Here is a 20,310-nt window from a genome sequence, read left to right as displayed (position 1 = left end):
GTGCTGCTTCACAGTTAATATGAGTTTATTTCTTTTGGAAAGCTGTCCTTGGTGTTCTGGTGACTCGTTTCTAAACCACAATATTCCAGATCTACATTCACTCTGGCAAACTTTAGACTTTTCTGTTTTATCGTAGCACATGTTTTCTACCATGAAAGTTAAACTTCCAGTGTTTTTTCTGCTTTTTGAAGTGTAGATTTTTACCTTGGCAGTAGAAAAACCCTGATGACATTTAAGAGTTTTTGGACACTTTTTTAAGCATCTTACAGGCTGCTTTTAGGGTGTGCAAATGCCCAAGTGTACTTAGCGCCGCCTCCAAGGTTCTCACTTCACAGAGCAGTCAACCCCTGTGATTCCCCCACTCAGTTCCTTCAGACTAGCCAGCAGCAAATAGCAAACATTTGGTGGAACTGGGCAACTACTGAGCTCGTTGTACGAACTTCTTCTCAATTCAACGCCGGTAAAAAGGTTGTTAAAGGGTTAATAGAGGAGCGATGTAATAATGACTTCCTGAAGGCAGAATTTCAGAAAGAGCAGGAGTTTTTAAAGAGACAAATACCCAATTTCAAGGCATTAAATTAGGAAGTAAAATTTATTTTAAGTAATATTTCATATATATAAATCTTTTTATAACAATTGAAGTAAACATAGTTACTTGATTGGCATCATGTAGTAAATACATAATAAGACCTCTTTGGATCAATGTTAACTATAACTAATGAAATAAAAACTGAAACTCAGAAAACATTTTTGTTAACTGAAATCACTAGAAATGGTAATGGAGTTGTGATGGACTCTGACCTGAACATGGAGAGCCACATAAAGACAGTTATAAAGTCGGCCTTCTATCACCTGAAGAACATCTCCAGGATTAGAGGACTAATGTCTCAGCCAAATCTAGAGAAACTCATCCATGGGTTTATCTTCAGTCACATTGATTATTGCAACAGCGTCTTCACAGGCCTGTCAAACAAATCAAACAGCTGCTGAGAACCAGAACCAAACGAGGAGAAGCAGCATTCAGCTTCTATGCTCCACAAATCTGGAATAGACTTTCAGAAAACTGTAAAACAGCTGAAACACTGAGTTCCTTTAAATCTAGACTAAAAACTCAGCTGTTTAGAGTTGTTGTTAGAGAAACATTGACATTGGACATTTATTGATGATTTAGATGAGGGCACCTGATAAAATGTAATGTTTGTTACTGGCTTTTCAATTAGTGACTATGTTGTTTTTATAACTTTTTATTTTTGTGTTTTGATGATATAAAGCACTTTGAATTGTCTTGTTGCTGTAATGTGCTATTCAAATTAACTTGATTTATTGATTGATGGTTTCCGATATGCTTAATTTTGTATTAAGCATTCAATTGACTGAACTCTGCATCTAAAAATGAACTAAAAACTTTCGTTAAACTGGCTGAGCTCCCTTTACAAAAGGTAAAGCTTTAATTTCATTTATAAATCAAGACCTCAGAGAAACCTACAGGAAGTGTGCAGAGCTTGAATGAACTGAATTATTCAAATAAAATAAGTTCTCAATGATATTCTAATTTATGGAGGTGCAGCTGAGCTTTCTGTGTCACAGAGTTCACAGCCGCTGTTCCACTGAGAAACCATTAATGTTCAAACTTCCTGGGTGATGGAGCCGTCCCATGAGTGGGACAGGACTGTAGCTAAAGGTCTTATGATGCGTGACAAAAAGTTATAAAAGCAGAAAGTACAGAACTGAATAAACACAGCTATGCAGATACAGTATGATGGATTATGAACATATTTCTGAACTGAAGCGGCCATGCAAGGTCAAGAGACCTGAGTGTGTTAATCCGATTAAACGTTTCCCAAAATTTAATGAGTAAATTTAAGCATGCAGTATTTATCATTTAAATATCACATTGGTTTTTAACTCCTCACTCCCCCAACTCTCAGTAGGATTGTGTACATCTCTATTTAATAAATGAAATTGAAAAAAATATAAATAAAACCGATCGCTTTAACAAAGCGAGATGAAAACGCGACAAACTAAAGTCAGAAAACAAATCTCAGGACATCACTGGTGAGAAGAAGAAAAGTTGAAGACTTTAAGACTTTTACTTCAAAAATGGATCAGAAGTTTTTCTATTCCTATTAACTTCAATTCAGACACACCAGGTTTATTTGTTGTCATTTTGGTGGCTTACAGATGATAAAAAGTCAAAACAAAGTATTTCAGACAATTGTAATATTGAGAAAAAGTCATGATGTTACACTAATCAGATAAGAATAAATGGTGGTGAATTTATTCAGTAGGAAAGGTTGGAACCCTCTGACCAAACCTTTGACCAATTCTACTGCCAACACCAAAAAACTGCATTGTTTTTAATATGAGCACTTTGGTTGTTTTTAGAAACAGTTCAGTCCCAAATGGAAGCATAAGAAGTGCTCATATAAAAAAACTGTCATCTTATAAAAAACACGTCTAAAACATGACAAACACATTATAAATATTTAAAAACTACTCTAAGCCTCACCTTCACTAGCCTGGTTAAAACCTTCTTCACTCTTAGTTTTCTACGGGGTCTATTGAGAAACAATTGCTTCCTGGAAGCTGGACTCTGTTGAAGTTTGGAGCCTTTCCCTATTGTCAACGTTTGGACTAATGGACGCATGTTATGCACCAATTAGACATTATGTAGCTTCAGGGAAATTGCCTGTGCTGTAAATAAAACCATCCACTGCAGAGAGAAGTGCAGATTTCAATAATATGGCTGTTAATATTTCTTAGCTGCTTCATTGACTTCCTCCGTTACCATTGCTAAAATACAACTTGTCTGTAGAAAATCGACATCCTCCTTCACAACTCCTTCTGTTTGCTGATTGGTAGGAAATGCACCGATTGAATGCATGTGGATGGGAGAAATCCCAGACTGTGCTGTAAGTGAGACTTGAATGAAGTGGAACAGTGTAGAAATAACGGCCAGGCTGCGTTAACTAAATGTTTCCACCATCTTTCTTTCCCTCGGTCCTCTTCATGGCCATCAGTGGGCACTTCCTGCCTGGTGACTCTGTGAGCTGCTGCTGCTTACACAGTGTTGCTGGGTAAAGAATGGGATAAATCATGCATACTGCAGGGGGATCGACAGTCAGTCGGTCTGTCAGGTCCACAGAAGGACAGACACACACATGCATAGACAAACACACACTCCTGAGCCAGAGTGCCAGTGAAAACACAGCTCAGCAGTCCCATCTCTTTATTTCCCGTGTCGCAGGCCAGAGTTGGTTCTGGCACTGCAGCTTCCGCTAGCAGCTCCGGCCAGAGACATCAGAACATGACTGTGTCCGTCCAGAGGTGTGTGGGACTGTGTCCACTCCTGATCTGTTCCCATAACCTCACCGTGCCCCGCTGTCCCACACACAGGAGAAAATTACAACAGGTGAGATTTCAAAGCAGTCTCCTCAGAGATGCCAATATTCAACCAGAAATGCAGATTCCTGCTCTTGGTGTTGAAATCAGGTGCATCAGAAGAAGGCAGAAATTTAAATAAATCCAAACTGATTCCCATAGAACAGTTTGGACTCATGTGTCGCATAAGAATTATCACTTCTTATGGCCCCACAAGCTGTGTTGGTGATAGATTAAATAGTGCCAACGTTTAAGATATTTAACGTCTCAGAGTTCATAATTTTCCATAATGCGATTTACTAAGCTCCTCCAAAAGGAGTTCCTCATAGCTCCATATTTGGATCACTTCAATCTTTATACATAAATTATCTTTAATCCTAATTTACCAAATGCAGAATTCATTTTCTTGCAGATAAAAATTATCCATCATTTCTTTTAGTAATTGAAACTCATGAATGTCTCTAATCTACCTTTGAAGTCAGTTAAATTTAGCATAACTTAAGTTGCTGCTCATATTGTTAAAAAAAAAAAGGAGTTGTCAAAACTTGGTAAATTGCATATTTAATTAATAAAGTATACAAGTTGTTAAAATGGGTTTATTAAAAAACGTTAGACATCAATACAAAGCAGAAAAAGATGGAAATGTAAGAAGTCAGCTGCCATCATTTACAGAAAAAAAATGAGCTAAAAAGTATTTCTTACAGCGAGAGAGTGACAGTAAAATAAAGGCAGAAAAATGACAAACAGCTACAATACGTCTGACTAATTTAAAAAAGTGTTTTAAAAAATGTAGTAAAAAAATAAACAGCTGAACAAAAAGCAATGATAGGAAGAAAAAAAGATTTTCATATTTCCATTTCTTCCTGATGACGCCGAGCTGCATGCAGAATAAACAGAACAGGAAATGCTTCGTTTCAATCAGACAAAAAAAAAAAACAGAAGTGCTTTCTCCTCAAATGAAAAAGTGAAAAATGTAGGCCCTATATACCATTAGGTGAAATTTTAAACAACCTCGTGATCAAGCGAACATTAGTTTGCGTGTGTGAAGTGATCTACTGAACATGACAGTTTTCTCCCTGCTTTGTTCGCTCCACTAAAACCTGCTTCTCTCTCTGCTCTGCTTCCTGTTCGCCACGCGGAGGCTGGCGCTGCCCGTCAGAGCCGTCCGATGATGAACCAGAGGGACTCTGCAGATGGACCGACCCCAAAACCTGTGGGGCAGAAAGGTCAAAGGTCAGTTATGTAGAAACTGAAAAAGAACTTTAGATTTCTTTTATTTTCCTACTTTTATAGGCAAAATCATTACTTTTGATGATAATTTAGGGAGTTTAACCTCTTTATTGCATACTGGCTGTGAGGAAAACAGAAGTTTTTAAATGTTTTCTTCCCCCAGAGTTGTCCTTAGTAAGGATGTGCCTCAAGTCGGCCCATAAACAGTTTTAGACACTCAGCAGGTTTCATTACAGAGCACAAACAGCACGGTGCCATGCACTGAAAGCAGCCAAGTCCGACCCACAAACAAGTCAGAAAAACAACAGCAAAAACCAACTTAGTTAAACTGTTCAATTTTCTCTGAGGTTTGATAAGTTGTGTGTAAAGTTTCGAGGTTTACCTCTCATATTTGATTAACTGCTAGGGTTGCCATGCAAAAGCGCAAACTAATTTTTCTTCATCCTATTTTAATAACATTTAATTTTGTAGATAAATTTAACATCTGAATGAGTCATTAAACATATTTTTGTTTATCAATAAAATAAAAGTTTGATTTTGATATATTTTGTCATAAACATGAAAAGTGTAAATCCATGTTTACATTTTATTTTGTTGGATGCAAAACAAAGAAGCTTTTCTAAATAAAATAGTTGCTTTTTTGTAGAAGAAGAATCATTCTTTAGGAGAATCGGTTCTCACCAGATTGAAACACTGCGATCTGATTGGCTGAGAGGAAAACAGCGCGGTGTGGGTGAGGAAGAGGCCTGTGGATGAAGAGCTGCTCACCTTGACGTCAGGCTGAGTCTGCCTGGCAGCCAGCCGAGGACTGCAGCGCCTCCCGGTGGTCCTCCGGATGATATACGGACTGGCCTCCCCCAGTGGGATATCAGCAAACCCTAAGAGACAAAGTTAAAAACAATGAAATAAAATCTAAAAACATGGATCTTTGCTGTGTTCTGTGTATTGATCCACTGGTTTTCTCCCAGTAATCCAGCAGATCCCCTCACTGACCTTTCTGCACCAGGTCAGGCAGGCCTTCTGGTCTGAACTCTTCGTCGTCCTGTTCTGCTCTTCCTCTGGGCGTCGCGGTGTTGGCTTTCAGTTTCTTGGTCAGGTTGTGCAGAGCCTCCTGGGCGCCGTCTCTGTCACTGATCTCCTTGTGACCCCGTTTCCCCGGAGACCACCCCTGCGGAGAGCTCGGCGTTGTCGTGGGAGCCAGATTCTCGGTGTTTTCACTCATTTTTTCTTCCTGGTGTTTGGAGGCAGACTTCCTCGCTGAACGCCGGCGGGTTTCAGGAGGGACCTTGGCTTCGTTCACAGGCTGGCTGGCAGTGAGCTGCTCCAGTCGGGTCTTCAGCGCGTCATTGCTCTCCTCTAGCTTGTGGACTTTAACCATCAGGCTGCAGTATTTCTCCATGCTCTCGTCGGCCTCCGTGCTTTTCTCCTCCAGAAGCGCGTTAGCCTCATCCAGCTCCTTCCTGATCTCCTCCAGCTCCCTTTCCTTCTCTGTTCTCACTCCCTCCAGAGCAGCCGCTCTCTCCCTCACCTCTTCCTCCTTTTGCTTCAGTTCTTGTCGTCTTTCCTCAGCCTCTGTCGTTTTTTTCTCCAGGGCGGTTTTCAGTTCTTGCACTTCTTTCTCCCTGACCTCTGCCTGCGCCCTCAGCTGGGTCGCTTCAGCCTGAAACTCCTCACTGCTTCTTCCTTCTTCCGAAACAAGAGATGAAAACATTTACACACAATGCATGAGACAAGTTTACATTAACTCAATTTTCGCTGCTTCTCATTAAATTAAGGTTTCATTTAATGCAAAAAGTTAAACTTGTATAGATTAAGATGCTAAATGTGTATTTCAGTTCAGCTACAGCTAATGAAAACATTAGATTCACTGGAAAAATACTAAATCTTACCAAGTATGTTCGATCCAGTTTCTAGCTCAAATATTTTAGTACACTTGAAATAAGACAAAACTAACTTGCAACAAACTGTTAAGCAAGAAACATGAGTTTGTTTTAAGTCAATAATTCTTCAATAGTTACAATTTGTAATCGTCTGCCAGTGAGTCGTACCTGAGCTGTTCAGGATGCTCTGCTTCTCCTGCTCCAGCTGTTTGCAGGTCTTCATCCAAAGGTTCATTTTGCTCAGAGCAGAGTCTCTCTCTTTAGTCAGACGAGCTAAACTGGAAGTCAATTCAGAGACCTGGATGGACGGACGCAGAGAAGAGAACATGAAGCACCAGGTCCAGGTTTTTATATCCAGGCTAGTGCAAATAATGTTTCTGGGCGTCGCCATGTTGAAATTCAGATTTCTTAACTAGAACGCCGTTATAGTTATTTACTGTTCAGGTCTGAACAGTAAATCAATAATATGTCAGGAAAGGCAGGCGATCGATATCGATATATGTCAGGATAATCCGATCCAGGACCGCAGAGCATTGTGGGAAATGTAGGTCAGACTAGCCGCTCATCCTCTCGCTCACTGTTGGGTTACCTAGCAACTCATTGGCTACCTAGCAACAACCTGTCCAGTAACTGGGGTAGTTTGTTGGTTCTCCACGATGCTAAAAAATAAACAACCGCAGTGTGGAATGGAAACAAAACCAGAAATGTTGTGTCACCAGTTTGGAAGTCTGTCAGAGATTTAAAACAAACAAAAACTATTACTGATGTCGACTCGTATGAAACGCTGATGTGTTTATCAGCCAAGTCTGACGTCAAACCAGTTCCAAGTTCCCAGGGAACCGGATCACAAGAACTTGTGCGACTGAAACTTTTGCCTGATAGAAAAGTTTCTCAAGACAAAAACAAACACAGAATATATGAGATTAAATAGTCTTGTCAAAACAAAAAGGCCTATGAGTAACATACCGAAGGCCAGTTACGTAAATAAAAACATGAACTTAAGATATTTTGAGGCATTCATGTTAGACTAATTTAGGACTTTAAAGATGTATAAATAAAGGCCATTTCTGTCAAACCTGCTCACTGAGCTGGGTCATGGAGCGTTTGTGTGTCTCCAGCTCTTCTTCCATGGAGGCGACTGTTTTCTGCAGAACCTCATGTTCCCGTGCGAGCCTCTTCTTCTCCGCTGTTGCCTGTTGCTTCTCTTCTTCCAGCATGGAAAGAGCTGAAGACAGGTTGTTCTTCACCTCTTCCAGCTTCAACTGCGAGGACTGCAGCTCCTCAGTTTCGGTCTCTAACCTCAGCTTTTCCTGCTCCAATGAGGAGACGGTTTGTTGGAGGTTCTGTTTCTCCGTTTCTACCAACGAGATCTTGGACTGAAGCTTTACTCTCTCTGCATCTAACTCTGTTTTCTCCTGATCTGCCTTTGCTTTCTCTTGGTTCACAGACACCAGAATAGACTGAAGGTCGTCTCTCTCCTTTTCTAGCTGTTCATTTCTTTCCTCCAATCGTTTCTTCTCTGCTACGATTGATGAGATCGATTCTGCCTTATTTTCTTTGTCCTTCTCCAAAGCGAGGATTTCTTCCTCTTTACCTTGAGCAAGTGTTTTAAGATCCTTTATTTCTTCTCCTAAAGTCTCAATAGCTGTCCTAAGGTCGTTGTTTTCCCTTTCCGACTCAGTCAGCTGACCCTGAAGGTCTCCAACTTGCACACTTCGTCTCTCTGCTTCCTCTCTCGTCCATTTCTCCAGCTCCTCTAGCCTTTGTCTCTGTCTGTCTTCTTCTTCTCTCCTGTCCACCTCTGCTCTCCAAACCCTGTTCCAGATTGTCCTTAGCCGCCTTCAGCTCCTCTATCTCTTCATTTTTCAAGTCCAGCTCTCTTTCTAAATGAGCTTTCTCAGATCTCAGAGCGTCCAAAGCGACGAACAACTCAGTCAGTTTCTCATTCAGCTCTTTCTTCTCTTCTTCCACCTAAAATAATAAACGGAGTGAAAAAACAACCAGGAGAAACGTTCACGTTGTATAAAAGTGTCTTAAATATCCTTTACAAGAAATCCAAACTGTATCATCACCGTCATATAATTCTTTAAACTTTAAAAATCAGATATTTTATGCAAACATTTGTTTAGTTTCTTTATATGTAAGTTTATTTGTACTCAGTGATGATGGAGTCTTGAATGGTTTTAATGAGATCCGAGTAATAAATAATCAGACATGGATGTAATTAATTCTCATCCTGGCCTTTCTTCATTTAACAACTTCCTAAATCAACCTGTCCAGGTGAACATTAGCATTTCTTCATTTTTGCTCTATGGATTTCTCCTTTTAGAAAGAACAAAATGCACCATTTCTGTGTAAACGACAACAGCTGTGATTCAACACTAGAGGGGAAAACAAACGTGCTGGAGTGTTTCTGTTACCTTACCTCTCCTCTTCCAGTTCAGCTTTTGCTGCTTCAGCCTGTGAGAGACGATAAAGTCCAGCTTTTTAACAGCGTCCACATCCTGCCACGTTAAAACCGCAAACTGACTTTATTATGACTTGATGTGACAAACCAACACAAAAAGGGTGAAGAATAAAGACATGGAAGGAAAATAATTTAACATTATTGAGTAAAAATATAAAAAGTGTGGATGAGTGATTAGTTTATCAGATGCATGTTTATACTTAAATATTGACTAAATCTAATGAGAACAAAAATGGAAAAAAAAAATTTAACTATGCATCGTTTTTTTTAGCTCTGCTTTATGTCTCATCAATTCCAGATAAAACACAGTGAAGTTTGTGTTTATTATGGCAAAATGTAAACAAATGAATAAATATTCAACATAAACAGCTTTGCACCTGCAACACGGCCTCCTCTAGATTTTGCTCAAATTCGTCTCTCTCTCGCTCCAGCGCATCGATGCGATCCTGCAGCAGGTCAGACTTTCTCTGAGCAGCTGCAGACACACAGAGACGCGTTTAGACCAAAAACACAAACTGGTCGGGGTTTTTGTGCAGACACTAATTGGTACCTTTGAGCAGCTCTCCCATGTTCTTCTTCTTCCTCTCGTCTGACTCGATGCGGACCTGGAGCTTCTCGATGCCCGTCCTCATCTGCTGGACTTCATCCTGAGTGGAGTTCAGCCGAGACGCGATTTCTCCTTTCTCCAGCAGCGACGACTCCAGAGACTGGGAGAGGCGACACAGTTCTCCCTCCAAAGCCTAAACAACAAACAAACCAGTAAGTTTGGACACTTTCCCCACACAAAAGTTCCAGCACATTTGGGAGATAAAAACTATTACAATAAATGTAAAAATATAGTTTCAGTTCATTGTTATATGATATTATAATTACTGTTATTAATGTCTTAATGGGTTCAACAGAAGGGATAAAGTAAATTAAAATATGCCACAATTTCATGTTTTGAAATGTCTCTCACACGTCTTAAACACCGGACTGAACAAAACAAAACTCAAAAAAAAAAAAAAAAAAAAATCCCAAATTTCAATAATGCTGGTTAACATATAAAATATAAGATAACATTTATTTTAATTTACACAGATCAATAAGTGAATAGCAATAATAAATATTCATCATATTGAAACATCCCAATAAATTATCTTATGGTCAAATTAAATGCTTAAACACAATATGCAAAGTTACTAAAACTAAAAAAAAAAAAGAGTATTTTTGTTATATAGGTGGAAATATCTGGTTTCAAATGTAAATAACGTTTTCCATGTTTAAGATTTTAATCAAACATTTAATGAACTTATGTGCATTTTGAATATCAAGCATTTCAACGATCTTATACAGAAATCAAACACTTTTCAAACACCTGCAAAGGCACGAATGTCAGATTTTCTCCCCACTGACTGAAAGGTTTGCTCTGAACTCACCTGGATTTTGCCGGCCATGGACTCGGTGTTTTGGTTGGTGGACGTGTGATGATCCTCCATCTCATGGAGGTGGCTGAGCAGCCCCTCCTTCTCCCTGTTGTGTTTAGAAATGGCCTCTTCCAGAACCACAACCTGCTGCACAAACTTGGCAAGAAAAGAGTCAGAAATCAGATACAATAACTAAAAATACAAACAGCTCATTGAATTTTGTAAATTAAATAAACATCTCTATTTAATTGTGATTTTAACGTGAATCTTTAGAGAAATTTACCTAAAACGTGTTCATTACCTGCTCCCTCTCTGCCTTCACTCTCTCCATGCTGCTCTGTAGACCTTCGTACTCCTTCCTTCCGACCCGGATGTCTTCCTCCAGGATGGAGATTAAATTTCTGGTTTCCAGGTTTGTCTTCTCCAAACTGTGAACTTTGTCTCTCCACTGACCTACAGACTGACTCAACTCATCTCGGTCTTCAGAGCACGACACGAGTTCAGCTCTCAGCTGGGTCGTCTGGAGAAAAACAAACACTGGGAAAGATTAACCGCAGGAAACCTGATCAGGACGCTCACAATTCAAGAAGGGCTGAAACGATTAATCGGACGATTAATCGATTGGTGAAATATCCGTCAACTGGTCTAGTAATCGATTAATCATTAACTGGATTACAGACTTTAAAAAACACCCTGATCAGAGCAGTAATTGAGCCAAAACTATAAAAATAAATACATTTAAGGTAAAAAAAAATAAAAAAACGCAACTCTTCTTTTGTAAATGTGATTTATCCAGAACTCAAGTGGCATTTATAGCATCACCTGGTTCATATTCTGTAAAAAAGAAGCTCTTGTATTAAACATCTTTTGCTTTCCAACAATTAATCCCTTCATCATAATAACCTTCAATAACAAATAACCCTGTATTGATGTTAAGTCAAGCAGAAATGGCCGAGCTTCTCACATTATTTAAGTATTTTTTAGCTGATTAATTTGCTACAAATCATCAATATTTACTATAGGAATGCTATGTTGTTGCATTTCAGGCAGTAAAATGTTTTTCTTATTTAAACAAGGATTTAATTTGTATCTTTTTATGCTATATAAAAAAAGACATAAAAATTTAGCAGAATCTGCTCATTTTTGTCCTGTTAATGGACTGGCAGAATAAAAAATGACTGATTGTTATTTGCAGCTCTAAATTGAGGCGTCCTTAAGCTGCTGATAGTAGCCAACCTGCACTGCCAATAATTAGCAACACAAGGCTCCATCATCAGTGAAGCTCCTGGAATCGATGGGTGTTTCCAGCTGACAAATGGATTAAAATGAAAATTATGAATAGGTGGATCAGAGCAAGGAGAAAATGGATGGTGAATAAATGGACAACTAGAAAAAACGATGGAAAAGTAATCACAGAGAAATGAAAAGTGGACGGACAATAAAATGTTGGACAAAGAGAAAATATGAACGACGGACTAATGGGTGATAAAGTAATAAAAGTAAATCTGGAGACAAAAACATTTTCTCTGTGGTTGTCCAGACCTGGAAGGACCTAAACACCAGACGACTGAAACATCTGTTGATGCAGACAGGTGCATTTATTTAAATCAGGGCTCTGACCTCCGTGAGGAGAGTTTCTATGTGTTGTTCCCGTCCTGAACAAGTTTTCCTCTGGGTCTCCAGCTCCTCCGTCAGCCTGCAGCTTTCTGCTTGCAGGCTCTCCAGTTCAGACTCCATTCCCAGGATGTGCTGCTCCAGGTTAGCTTTTTCAGAGCGGACTCTCTTCAACTCACTTTCCTGCTGAAGGAACTTCTCATCCCATCCGCCTGCAGAACCAGAACAAACGTCTCCTCAATGCCATGAACTGAATTTGAATTCAGCATAACAGGTTCCCTTTTAATATTTTTTAAAGCTTGCTAGAAAGACGAAACAAAAACCTTTGGCCATCTCAAGTCCTTCCAGCATCTCCATGACGTCAGTGAGTTGACATTTAGACGTTTCCAGCTGCAGACCTAGTGACTCCCTCTCCTCCAGCAGCTCGGTCACCTGAACAGCAGACCAGACACGATCTTTGCCTCCATCCCTAAAGTCACAATCCAGTTTAAATCGAATCGTTTCTTCCTCCTACCTGATCAGAAAGACTCTTCTTCTCCTCCAAAGCGGTGCTCAGCTGCTCCTCTGCAGCCTGAACTTTCTCCTCCAGCTGCTGAACTTGGACTTCCAGCTCTGAGGTCAGCTCTGCTCTCAGCTGCAGCTCAGAGGTCAGCAGGTCAAACTCTGACCTCAGCGTCTGCAGTTCACTCTGCTGTTTTGAGATCATTTCTGTGTCGACGCCGACGTCTTTCACCGGCCAAGACTCGTCTCCTGATGGACACACGTGGATGTTGGCAAGAGCTCAAGTTCATTAACACTGACATCAGACAGTTCAACATTGGTTTTCAAGTCTTTGACTAGGCCAATTTATCCCAGATATCACCGTCCATGTCAGAGAATTTTGCTTTTAAATGTGACCAACACTTTATGGGGCTTTAAAGCGGAATTTGGTTTAGGGGCCCTCCTCTTCCTGTTAAGATCATCAGCACCACCAACAGCGTTTTAATTCAGATTCAGTGAAATCTGAATAAGATCCATAAAAAATAACTCCTTCCTTTGGCAGATTATTTAATTTTTAACAAGGGAAAAATGTCTTGCAATAAGTGAAATAATCTGCCAGTGGAATAAGTAATTTTTTGTCAGTATTATTGACTTAAGCTCATATCTCTTTCTGAAAAGTTACTTGTAAGTTAGTTTTGATTTATTTCAAGTGTACCAAGATATTTTTAGTGGAAACTGGACTGAAAATACTTGGTAGGATTTTGTGTTTTTGCAGTGTAGCTATGGTAACACAACAAACAAATAAGAGATTTATTCTTTGCACTTTTACTGAGTAAACTTCTTAAATCTTAAAATTAAATTTAAAATAATTTAAGATTTGTAATTTATTTATGCTGAAACCATTAAATCAGATTTAAAAACGGTGTCATTCTTAGAAAATGAATGTTTTTAGATCTATGGTCGGGTTAAAATGTCAGTGACTGCAGCTGCTTAGTTTGCTGACGCTTTGGGCCGGCTCTGCAGAACACTGTGAGTGAAGATCCACTGGCTGGTTCCTTAATTAGGATTTCACTGAATTTTCAACTATTTTTTAAGACCATATCTGTGTCAACAATGTCAATATAATTCTCTCGTCTCTACTGGCGCCACTGAACTGAACAAGTTTCCAGAGTGAAACTCTGCGTCTTCATGCTGCTGTTTGTTCACTAATCTTTTCTAATTCTCTCAAGCTTTTATAGAACATCTATATTTGTATTCAGAGTTTCAGGTTTTTGCAAATAGTACCCAAAGAGACATGCACATTCCTCTAGTCTGGAGTATTTTTATAACTACTTTCCCCTTCCTGTTCACTTTTTATCTTCCATTTTGTTTTTTGTATCCATCTTTGTGTGAGTCACTTTGCTGCTGTTGCACAGACAGTTTTGGGACAATAAAGGACATTTCTATTCTATTCTATTCCACTGGTGAACAGTTAAAAGAAAAGAAAACAATGTTATGACCGCTAATCACTCACCGGAGAATTTCATGCCTCTTATCTCATGTTGGGAGGAAAATGCATCATAGTTCTCATTTTCAAGATCTCCACTACTGCTGCAGTTCTCCTCATGGACCTTTTGAAAAAAAAAAAAAAAACATAGAATTAAAACCTGAAGACTCACAGCTATGAAAAGGTTCAGCAATATTTCTTATGCATTTGGTTTTCTACCTGCTGGTGAGGTTGGATGTCCTGAGCATCATGTTTATGAGCCTCCTCCTCATTGATCATCTCCTGATCAGAGGCGTCCTCCCTAACGATCAGCTCTGCCTCACTGTCGAAGGAAAGAGACGTTTTCTCTTGTAAATACAGGGGAAGAAACACATTACAGTGGTGTGTGCTAGAAACTCTGTACCTCGCAGCCTGATCAGGGCTCCTTCCAGACGCCTCTTCCTGTTCCTTCAATGCATCTGACTCTGCGCTGGTACCGACGCTCACACCAAGTTCTGGGTTTGGTTCGGTCTGTTCAGCTGCCTCTGCTGGACGAACCACAGCAGGTGGTTAGGAATAAATGCTTCAACATTTCACATTTAAATGAACCCGTCCACGCACTCACCGCCATCCTCAGCGTCTCTGGGCTCTTGGCGGGGGACGTTTCCAGCTGGATTCTGGTGTTTGTGTGATTCTGTGAGCTGCTGAATGATGCGCTGCTGCTGGCCCACTTGCTGCAGCAGCAGATCGTACTGCTGCTGCAGCAGAGCCAGCTCCGTCTGGAGGACGGACAGCTTCTGGTGGAGTGCAGTCTGCTCCGCCTCAAACTGCTGGTTCCTGTCACACAAACAATTTTCTCCATTTTCTCATTGATAATGCATTGTACTATAAATTAATAGACGTCTTAAAATGACCAGTTCTCTGATTTTGCTCTTTATAGATGCATGTTAGAGTAAAATGAACATTTTGTTTCATTCTATGAACTACTGACAACATGTTTCTGAAATCCAAGCAAATATTTAGTATTTAGAAAATGAGAAATGGTCAAAATGCATGGCTTTCAGACCTCAAATAATGCAAAGAAAACAAGTTTATGTTCATTTAGAAGCAACAATACTGATGTTTTAACTCAGGAAGAGTTCAGAAATCAATACAGGTTGGAATAACCAGGAGCTTTTCAATGCAGTGCTCTCAATCTTAATTTCTTTCAGAGCTGCATTTCCAAAAACGATCAATTATTTCAATCATCTCTTCTCTGAGTTGACCTGAATTCAAACGCCACATAGAAGCTGTAAAACACACTTGTCAAACAAGATGGCGGCCATGGCAGCAAAGGAGCACAATGGTAAAAAGGGAAAAAAAATCCTGATTTTCATTAAAGTAAATCTTCAAAACTGAAAAGTTTGATCTATCGATAAAATCGATGCATCGCCCAGCAGCAGTTAGACCTGATTGGTGCGTCATGGAAACATGAAACAGACGTACTGCGCTCTGCTCTCCGTGTGGTTGGTCTCCGTGTTGAGCTGCTCCTGCAGCGTCTGCTGGACACGCTCGCTCTCCTCCCGCAGAGACGCCATCTCCTCCTGCAGCCTCTCTGTGCTGGTTTGCAGCTGCTGCTTCTCTGCAGTCAGACGGTTCATGTCTGACTGCAGCTTGATGTTTTCCTCAGAGATTTGACTAAACTTAGACTCCACCTGGAGTTTCTCCTCCTCCACCTGCTTCACTTTGCAGACCAGCTCCCCGACCTCGGAGGTCAGAGTGGAAATCCTCTCCTGCAGCTCAACGTTTTCCTCGCTCACAGAACTCAGAGCGACGCTCAGCTGGGCTTTCTCCTCCGAGACCCGACGGAGCGCCGACTCTGTCTGTTGTGTTTCTGCAGCCATCTGCTCAATCATTGCCTCCGCTTCCTGTTTCTGCTCAGATAACTCTCTAACATCAGCATGGAGTTGCTGAATCTCCTTCAACAGGTTGCTCATTCTCTCCTCCAGCTCTTCCTTCCCCGCTTTCACCTGGGTGATTTCAGACTCGGCTTGTTTCTGCTCATCCAGTAGCAGCGTTAAGGAAGCCTGGAGGCTGTTTTTCTCCTCGTTTAGCTGATCCAAACGGCTCTGTTTCTCCTGAATGATCTGCTTCAGTACCATCTCTGCTTTTGAGTTTTCCTCAACAATCTGACTCAGTTTGGCCTCCAAGGCAGAGAAGCTCTCCTCTAGCTGCTGCCGCCTCACAGCCTCCTCCTCCAGACGGGTTATCTCGCAGCTCCGCTCCAGCAGCTCATCCTTCGCCGTCACGTATTTTGTCTCCAGCAGAGAGTTTTGGGACTGAACCTCATCCAAACGCGTCTCCAAGACAGAAACCTGGGAGGAAACATGGGAAAGCTTTATTTAGATATACTGTTACATCTCAATAAATCAGGACCGACTGTTAATTGGATAAAAATCAGCCACATTCTGAAGATTTTTCCTTCAAGCCTTTTATAATGGAAATACATTAAAATATTCAAATATTCAATTAAAATTCTTTTTTGAATCAGAAAGTACCAGTAAACATTTTATTGCCTAAAATGCCACAAAATAGCATTCCTTTAGCACAAGGTTGACCATCTGCAGCTTAAAAATACTTCAAACATCAACATTTGATTGATTGATTTTATTTTTTGGATGAACCAAATGTGAATTTGAAAGAAAAAGGTGATAAATATGAGAATTTGAACCAGATGAGGCTAAAACTGCCTTTTCAGGAGTTCTGAGTGAAACATATTTACAGATTTTTTTTAAAATAAAATATTACATAGCATACAGTTTTTTCTTAATTTTTGCTCTGACTATGTGGATATCTAAAAAAAAGAGCCTAAGTGAGTGTCCATGACTAATCAAGTTCAAATTGATTATGATTAATCCTAAACAATTCATATGATTATAGAAAGTTAATTTACTTCAGTAATTCTAAAATAATCTTCAATATGCGTCCTTTACACTCAGAGGAATATATTTAAGCATGTTTTTTGATGATTAAAGTTCCATGCTTTGCAGTTTTTGAAATCTCAAAATATAATTTTACATAAAATTCAAATATTAAACAAAGGGACACAAATGTTATGGCCAACAAAATCACAGGGGCGACTGCTGACTTGACAGTCATTGACAATGACGATCCACAAAAGGCTATTGCTAAAGAATCTGATAGAAAACAACAAAACAAACAAAAGAGTTTGACGGCATTTCAGACGGTGTGGACCGCAGCTGAAGTCAGTCCTTTCAGAACCTGGACTATTCATTTCTGGAAAACTGCTGAAAAGTAATAAAACCAAACGTAAACCAACCTGGGCTTTGCTGTCCTCCAGCCTGGCCTCCAGTGACGCTATGATTCCCTTCAGCTCCTCCACCTGACTGTCCACGGAGGTCATGGCCGACTCGTTGTCCTCCAGGTCCATCTGCAGCATCTCCAGCTGCACCTTTAGTCAACAGATACATACTATGAAAGCAACAGTTTACATTCAAACTAGTAAATGTAAACCATTGATCTTTGATTAACCATTAATTCATTTGTCACAATTAATAGTTTATTACATTTAGGTCAATTCGAATCTATTAACTCAATGTTAGACCTTCTTTTATTGTTGTAGTTCTCTTACATCAACCCTCTTGATGTAAGAGAAAATGGCCACTAATCAATTAATCCATAAGATCAATCATCTTTATATCAACTCATTGATCTTAGACATTTTAATAATTTATTGGAACAACAAAAGAGGCAAGTCACATTACACAATACTACTTTAAAAAGAAAACATATTGAAGAACCAGGGCTTGATTTTTAAGCCACTCTGGATGTGAAGACCTTAATAACTAACCTTGATTTTGTTCATGGCCTCCGTCTTCTCCTTCAGGAGCTCAGAGGCTTTGGCCTGCTCTGCCTCTGCTTTGTTCAGCTTCTCTTTCAGACTTTTTATCGTGTTGTCTCTTTCTTCCAGGCCGCGGGACGCTGCAGTCAGGGTCGTCTTCATGGTTCGGATCTCCTCCCGTCTCGAGCTCGACTCTCCTTTGGCTGCAGCCACTGATTTCTTAGTGGCTTCCAGCTGCTCTTTGAGGCTCCTCTCCTTATTGACAAAGTCCTCAACCTCTGAGCTGTGGCTCTCAGACTCTTTCCTCAGCTTCTCAGTGAGGTTATTGATCTGATCCTCCAAAGCAGAGACAAGTTTCACTTTCTCAGACAAGGTGACCTCCAGATCAGCTTTTTTTTCATTTGCACAGCTGAGGCTCTTCTCTGAAGCTTCAAGAGATTTGTTAAGGTGAGCAAGAGACTGGTTGACCACGTCCAGTTTGTTTTTCAGGACAGGAAGCTCCTCTGCTGCTTCCTGGTTTGCAGCAACTTGCTTCTCCAGACATGCAATCTGTTCCTGGAGAGCGTTTATCCTTTCAGTGTGACTGAACTGCAGGATCTGAACAAAGATGCACAATTTAAGTCTCAACAACAAGAAGAAAATGTGGATATAGCCCTGTCACAATAACAAATTGTGCTGGACGATCATTGTGATAAACGATAATATTGTTGTTTTAAGACCATTTCCAAATATCGTGGTAGCAGCACAATGACACATTCTCACATTCATCCAATAAACTTTAAATTCTGGTGAATTTAACACTGACATTTTAAATATCCAAAATAATTAAGCAAAACATTGAATAAAATGGATACCGAAGTCTCTATAAATCAAATAATTCTTCAAAATAAAGTGACTAGTTCAGACTAAAGCATCAGATTGAAGATTTTTGTCATCCAGTTTTTGTTGGATAAATCATATAAAGAGAAATTATTGAGTTTGTTTTAATTTATTGTGGGATTAAATTCATTTTTGCGTATTGCGACAAGCCGATCGTAATCTCAAAGAAAAACACCTGGAAACCAGAAAAAAAAGATTATGCAGCTTTTTTTTCTTTTTCTTACCTCTGTTTCTTTCTTCATCTCTTGAAGTTGATTTTCCAGCTCGGCTGTTTGATTTTTCATGTAGTGGATCTGAGCCTCAGCCGCTCTCAGCTGCTGCTCCGTCTCCTCGGTGCGGCTCCGCTGGTCCTTCAGCTCCTCCTCCAAGCGTTTCAGCTCCTCTGATTTCTCCTCGCACGTCTTCGTGAGCTCCTCCTCCTTATCGGACAGCGTCTTGATTTGTTTCTGCAGCTCGGCTCCCAGCTGCTCCTGGATCTTCAGGATCTGCTCCAGGGAGGTGATCTGAAACGGGGTGAAAAAACTAGTTTAGAAGTTACTCTTATGGATTTTATTTGGGGTTTAGGTGCTAGACCCCAAATGAAAAAAAAAAAAAAAAAAAAAAAAAAAAAAAGTCAGAGGGATTCATACATATTTAGACACTGTGTGAACTACTAAAATAATAGTTTGCAACTTTACAAATCTATCAATGTTGGACAAAAAAATAAAAGTATATTCAGAATTTATAAAGCAATATAATTGTAATTTCTGCTTAGAAATATCTGGTGAGATGAGTGTTTTTTACAAGCTCTAAATAAAATACTTTGTTTTTGGAGAGCTGCAGCTCCTGCTGGACTTCCTCTGCCTGCAGCTTGACGCGCTCCGTCTCCTCGGCCTGCACCGAAACGCTCTCCTCACACTGCTTCAGCAGGACGGCCTTCTGCTTCACAAAGCTGGAGAAACACGAACCAAATGCATCTGAATGGTGGCTCAGCTCCAACCAGGGCTGCAGCTGATAATTACCAAAGTAACTGATAATTCTGTTGATTGTTTTGACAAACACTTAAAAAATTCAGCAGAGGTTTAATTTAAGTTTTAGAGATTCAATTAAAAGGTGCAAATAAACAAATTATTATTATTATATTTTTTTAGGAAAATGAATTTTTTTTATCTTAAATGCATAGATTTTTTATTTTTCTACAGTTTTGGCTTAATTTCTGCTCTGTGTGTTTTGAGTTCATATGCTCCAGTTAATTGAGCACTAAATTAATTGATGAGTTCATTAATAATCGATTCATCACGACTAATCATTTCAGTAAATGCCTCAATGAGGACAGATCATTTATTCCTCTGCCTCATTACAGCAGTAGAAGTTTATCTGTGTTAGTGAAAATTCAAACTCATTGAGCTTCCAGCACATAGAAACAGAAGATTTGAAGCTTCCAGAGAGTCCGTGTCCAACCTGTCGCTCTGCGCCTCCTGCTGTGCGGCGGCCTGAGCGAGGCTGCCCTTCAGCTGGCTGACCTCGGCCAGGCCCAGCTCCAGCAGCTGGTCTTTGGAGCGCAGCAGGTCGCAGGCGGCCTGATGCTCCTCCTTCAGCTCGCAGCTGCTCTTTTCAGCCAACTCGGCTCGAGACGTCTCCTTCTGCAGCCGGGACTCCAGATCTTTCACCTGTTTAAAAGAAAAGAG

At 40.0% G+C, this 20,310-nt stretch overlaps 1 protein-coding gene across 1 annotated transcript in view; it reads right to left on the bottom strand.

The window, feature by feature from the left end:
* Positions 1 to 3,961: 3,961 nt before the first annotated feature.
* Positions 3,962 to 20,310, bottom strand: part of cenpf (centromere protein F) — a 31,014-nt gene continuing 14,665 nt past the window's right edge. The window contains 24 exon segments of the mRNA XM_055036529.1: positions 3,962 to 4,592; positions 5,380 to 5,489; positions 5,605 to 6,297; positions 6,660 to 6,789; positions 7,568 to 8,297; positions 8,299 to 8,462; positions 8,895 to 8,951; positions 9,336 to 9,433; positions 9,509 to 9,698; positions 10,377 to 10,520; positions 10,666 to 10,884; positions 11,985 to 12,190; positions 12,302 to 12,410; positions 12,493 to 12,728; positions 13,972 to 14,068; positions 14,164 to 14,266; positions 14,348 to 14,471; positions 14,549 to 14,760; positions 15,409 to 16,277; positions 17,243 to 17,374; positions 17,774 to 18,361; positions 18,868 to 19,146; positions 19,445 to 19,574; positions 20,084 to 20,292. Of these exon segments, the coding sequence (XP_054892504.1) occupies positions 4,434 to 4,592; positions 5,380 to 5,489; positions 5,605 to 6,297; positions 6,660 to 6,789; positions 7,568 to 8,297; positions 8,299 to 8,462; positions 8,895 to 8,951; positions 9,336 to 9,433; positions 9,509 to 9,698; positions 10,377 to 10,520; positions 10,666 to 10,884; positions 11,985 to 12,190; positions 12,302 to 12,410; positions 12,493 to 12,728; positions 13,972 to 14,068; positions 14,164 to 14,266; positions 14,348 to 14,471; positions 14,549 to 14,760; positions 15,409 to 16,277; positions 17,243 to 17,374; positions 17,774 to 18,361; positions 18,868 to 19,146; positions 19,445 to 19,574; positions 20,084 to 20,292 (5,988 nt within the window). The 3' untranslated portion in view covers positions 3,962 to 4,433.

The sequence above is a fragment of the Poeciliopsis prolifica genome, unplaced genomic scaffold (assembly GCF_027474105.1).
Source record: "Poeciliopsis prolifica strain line A6 unplaced genomic scaffold, Auburn_PproV2 SCAFFOLD011, whole genome shotgun sequence".
In the NCBI taxonomy this organism is placed as follows: Eukaryota; Metazoa; Chordata; class Actinopteri; order Cyprinodontiformes; family Poeciliidae; genus Poeciliopsis; species Poeciliopsis prolifica.
The sequence above is the reverse complement of the archived record's forward strand: the minus strand, read 5'-3'. Positions and strand labels throughout refer to the sequence as shown.